Source organism: Microtus pennsylvanicus, chromosome 22, assembly GCF_037038515.1.
Source record: "Microtus pennsylvanicus isolate mMicPen1 chromosome 22, mMicPen1.hap1, whole genome shotgun sequence".
Classification (NCBI taxonomy): Eukaryota; Metazoa; Chordata; class Mammalia; order Rodentia; family Cricetidae; genus Microtus; species Microtus pennsylvanicus.
Window position 1 is genome coordinate 26,135,403 of NC_134600.1, and position 5,090 is coordinate 26,140,492.

Here is a 5,090-nt window from a genome sequence, read left to right on the forward strand (position 1 = left end):
ACATTACGGTTCTCACAAGTGAAAAAGTTATTGAGTATAGCAGGAACTGTGGATGCTAAAAGATTTTCCACATTGTTCATTATACATATAAAGCCTGTCTCCAGAGTGAATTCTTTAGAACATCATGGCAACAAGAACTGCTGTTGGCTTTGAACAATACTTAAATGAATATATGCATTAAAATTCTTTCCAGTGTAATTTTGTGCATGAGGGTTACAGAAACTGTATATGCTGGAGATTTTCCCACATTACAGACACTGTGTGAGATCTCTCTACTTGTTAAAATGGCAAGAACAAAGAAATGGTTTATATACAATGTTTACATACAAAAGGTTTCTATCCAATATGAATGTTTCTACTCTATAAGTGAATCTTGGTATTGTCTTTCTGACAATAGTTACACGCATTAGGCTACTGACTAGTATGAAGTGTTCCAGATCTGTTATGATCACAAGAGCAGCTGAAGGCTTTTCCACAATTCTTGTGTGTATAAGGCTTTACTCTCAAGTGAACAATTTTATGCTTGTTAAAGTCAATAGAATGAACAGTTTCCTCATCTTTTACACACAAAGGGGTTTTCTCCAACGTGATTTTTTCCATGCAAATTAGGACAAGTTGAAATGTTGAAAGTTTTCCTGTAATGCTTACATGCAAAAGCCTTCTCTCCAGTTTGAACTCTTTCATGAATGTTCAGCTGACATTGTGGAGTTTTCCACAATGTGTACATGCATAACACTTATCTTCAGTATGATCTCTTTCGTGAACCTTACGATAGAAATTGGTGAAGTGTTTTACATGATGCTTACATGAATAAAGCTACAATAAAGTGTGACTTCATTCATGTCAGTTATGACTACTGAGATCACTGAAGGCTTTTCCAAGATGTCTACATGCTCAAGATCTTTCTTCCGTGTGATTCTTTTCACGAATGTTTGGGTGATTGGAGGAGGTAAAGACTTTTTCACAATTCTTAAATGTACAAGAATTCTCTTTAATATGAACTCTTTTAATGAGTATTACAGGAACTGAAATTATTGAAGGCTTTTTTTTTACAGTGCCTACATGAATAAGGTTTCACTGCAGTGTGACTCCTTCCATGTCTGTTACAATTACTGGAGTTGTTGAGTGATTTTCCACAATGCTTACATACATAAGGTTTTTTTTCCAGTGTGAATTCATGGATGTTCAGATGATGACACCAGAAAAAGGTTTTCCCACAATGATTGCATGTATAAATCTTCTGCTTCTCTGTAGTGTGGCTCTTTTCATGTCTGTTACGGTTACTGGGGTGCTTGAAGGCTTTTCCACAATGTTTACATGCATAAGGCTTTTTTCCAGTGTGAATTATTTTATGGATATCCAGATGCGTGGGACAGAAAAAGGCTTTTCCACAATGCTTGCATGTGTAATGCCTCTCTGCCATGTGCATTCTTTCATGAATGCTACAAGCACTGGAAGTGGTGAAGGCTTTTCCACAATGCTTACATGCATAAGGTTTCTCTCCAGTGTGAATTCCTTCATGAATGTTTCAATGAGAAGAACAGGTGAAGTTTTTTCCACAGTGCTTACACGCATAAGGTTTCTCTGTAGTGTGGCTCCTCTCATGTCTGTTACGACTACTGGGGTGGTTAAAGGCTATTCCACAATGCTTAAATGCATAAGGCTTTTCTCCAGTGTGAATTATTTCATGGATATTCAGATGACTGGAACAAAAAAAAAGGCTTTCCCACAATGCTTGCATGTATAAGGTTTCTCTGCAGTATGGCTCCTTTCATGTCTGTTATGACTACTGGGATTGTTGAAGGCTTTTCCACAATGCTTACATGCGTAAGCTTTCTCTCCAGTGTGAATTCTTTTGTGAATGTTTTGATAAGAAGAACGGGTGAAGTTTTTCCCACAGTGTTTGCAGACATAAGGCTTTTGTCCAATGTAACTGCTTTCATGACTGTAATGGTGACTGAACTGGGTGAAGACTTTTCCAAAATGTATATAAGCATATGGCTTCTCTCCTGTGTGGGTTCCTTTTTGTTTCTCAAAACATGTTGCATATTTAAATATTTTGCCACACTGCCTACAAATGTACCTTGTCTCTTCAACATGACTTTTTTCATGGTTGGTAATGTTACTGGAATCAATGAAGGATTCTTTACAGAGACTACATACAAATTGTTTCACTTCTTTATTGGTTCCTTCATCATTCTGGCCATATGTGTATCTCATTAAGACATTCTCATTGAGTTTATATCCAGTGTGAGTTCTCTTCTGAGGCTGATCAAAACAGAGACTCCTACAGGCTTCATTACATTGTTGATTTTTACAGGGTTTCTCTTTAGGAGAAGTTTCTAGTACTTGAAGTGATTCAGAATAACTGATATTTTTCCAATGTGTAAAAGCTTTTACCACAGCTTCCTTATACAGCGGTGGTTTCTCTCTAGTTTTCTCTCTGAGATACCCATGTAAGGATAAATGACCAATACTGTTTCTTACATGCAATGGAGTTTCATGAGTCCTTACTCTGGAATGCATGTCTTTATTGATCATACTCTCTGGAATAGGTTGCTGGTTTTTACCACACTCAGTATGACATTCATATCCTTGGTCTTTCTCAATTGACTGAATTCCCATATTCCTGCTGAGATCTTTAAAGTCCTCTTCAATGTTTTCTTCTAATGCTTTTTCTATGGAGACCAGGTTCAAAAATGTTTCCTTCATCACATCTCTATAGAGCTTCTTTTTGACTAGAATCCAACACAGCCCATTCTTCCGAGGTAAAATTCACTGCCACATCCTCAAAGTTTACTGGCTCCATTTCATACTTCTGATGTCTCAGTAGCCTCCCAAGAGGCCTGCAGTCAGCAGAACACCCAGACGCCTAAAACAGGTCCTCACCAATCTGTGAGTTTTTTAAAAGTGGAATTTCGTGCTCATTATTTTTGAAAAGTTCTTTTGGTTTATTTATTTCAAAATTTATACCCTATGCTTTATTTCTGATTATGTTACAAAAGTCCTATTAGTTGATCTAAGTTTCTTATTTCCTTCTTGCTTGTCTCCCATTTTTTTTTTTCTGAGAAATTTCCCAAAACTTATCTTTCAAATCCTCTGCTGAATTTTTGTCTTCAATGTTCCACTTAACTTTTATGATCTTGTTTCCAGTCACCAGATATCATATTTTGACCTCAGGTATGCCATCAGTGCCCCATGTTAGTCTCTGAGAAGTTTCAGTATGTGTGCTGGAAGTGGGTTTTCTTCTCTCTGTGCTCTGTCTCTGTGCCTTGTTTCTCTGGGTGCCCCCCCTTTTCTACTTTGTCTTTGCTCCCATTTGTCATGCTAAATGATTCCTTCACCTCTCTGGTGACTGATACTCTGTTCAAATGAGCTTAATGATATGTAGATTCATTCCTCTAAGGATGATCTGCCAGAACCATGAGTTGTGGGGCTTTCAACACAGACATCTTCTCTTGTCCTGATGCACTTCCCTAGAGGGGATACTTTCCACATCCCATCTGAAAGCATTTGCCAAGTCTGTATTTCTGTGGTAGTCTGAAAGCCAAGAAGAGGGAAAGGAACAGAGAGGTTTATAATGTTTTCTAATATCACATGACCATTTTTTCCTTGATTTCAATTATGCTTTGTGTCTCCAAGTTCAAAACTTACCTGACTTAAAATACCTAGCAGCCTTCTTATTGCTTTTATCTAAATTTATATTGAACAATTCTACCAATAACTCCTCAGTAATCAGAGGCTGGGGTGAAAACGTGCTAGCTCAAAGAAGTTGAGGAGTAGGTAGTTGGCCTTCCTTCTTAACCAGCTTCTCTGGAGTTTTTTCCATCCTTCCAATCCAAAAGGAACAATCAAACTCTCCTTCCCTTTCTTCCTGTACATTTCTCTGTCTTCCTGACTCCCTCTTTACCTCTATGACTACTTCCTGTCAACTAGCTACTGCCTCTGCCTCCTGACCTCAGCCTTTTATTTAATTAACACATTCTCAGTGTACACAGTGTGATCAAATATCCTGTAATAGTTCCTCCTTTGTGGCTCAATAAAATATGATGGTTTTAACCTTAACACAGTGAACCTATATATAATAAGAACAATTATCAGATGAGAATTACATTTACAATATTGAGTCCATTTGTATTTGCTGAATTTGGTAACAAGAAAAACTGTAAAACTCTAACTACTTAGTCTTCACCCAATCAGAGACCTGAAAATGAGTAAACAGAAAGGGCAGAACAATCAACTTCAAAAACCACAGAAACAACAGAGACATCTGGCTGCCTGGACAATCACTAAGGTGCCTCTGCAACACTGGAGAATCAATCCTGGGCCTATAGGTCCAGAATATCTGACAAACATTTCTGTGTAGCAGGGATTTTGAAGGACTGGCCTACCTTATCTTGGCAGTTGGCATGCTTTGTGACATGCTTATCCAATTTGGACAGGGTACTGTCAGCAGTTGAAACAAGGGCAGTTTCTTGCCCAGTGGATAGCTTTGCCACATTTGAAGCAAGCTCCATATGAAGGTTCTTTGATGCCCATCATTTTTTTAAAAAATAGATTGTTGCTTCCAGGGGCAGATATGTCTCACTCTCATAAAAAGTCAGGGAGGGGAGCAGAGAAAAATGTAGAGCTCAATAAAAATCAATAAAAAAATGAAAAACGTCTTATGTTATTAAAACATTTTAATGCCACATTCTTCAGATCTCAGGAACTGTTCGAAGACCACCTATCTAAAATACATGAGGCTAAATAAAGCTTATTTCTGTCTACATCTAAACATTTAGTACAAGTTTGATTGTTATCTTAGTTATCCTAAACAGTTTGTATTACAAACTTTATATTACAATTTTAAATGAGTTGTTGCATAGGTACAATATCTTACAGTATGTTGTAAAATAACCTTAAATTTGTATCAATATACAAAACCCCATACCAATGCAAAATGCTTGAAACAAGTAGTTGCATTTCAGTTTAAACGTAGGTTCAATCATCAATCCTTTTATCCTATTATTTGATTTTCCGAGAGAGTTTGAGTACAGAGGTGATTAAGTGAGTTATAGAAGGGAAAGGGAAGGGGGAGCAGGACACAC

At 37.3% G+C, this 5,090-nt stretch overlaps 1 protein-coding gene across 1 annotated transcript; it reads right to left on the minus strand.

Annotated features, from left to right (window-relative positions):
• Positions 1-921: 921 nt before the first annotated feature.
• On the minus strand, positions 922-2,799 carry LOC142839711 (uncharacterized). Its single transcript, XM_075955983.1, is given in 2 exon segments — positions 922-1,717; positions 1,720-2,799. Coding segments are annotated over 2 exon segments (1,704 nt in total). The 5' UTR covers positions 2,713-2,799; the 3' UTR covers positions 922-1,006.
• Positions 2,800-5,090: the final 2,291 nt, after the last annotated feature.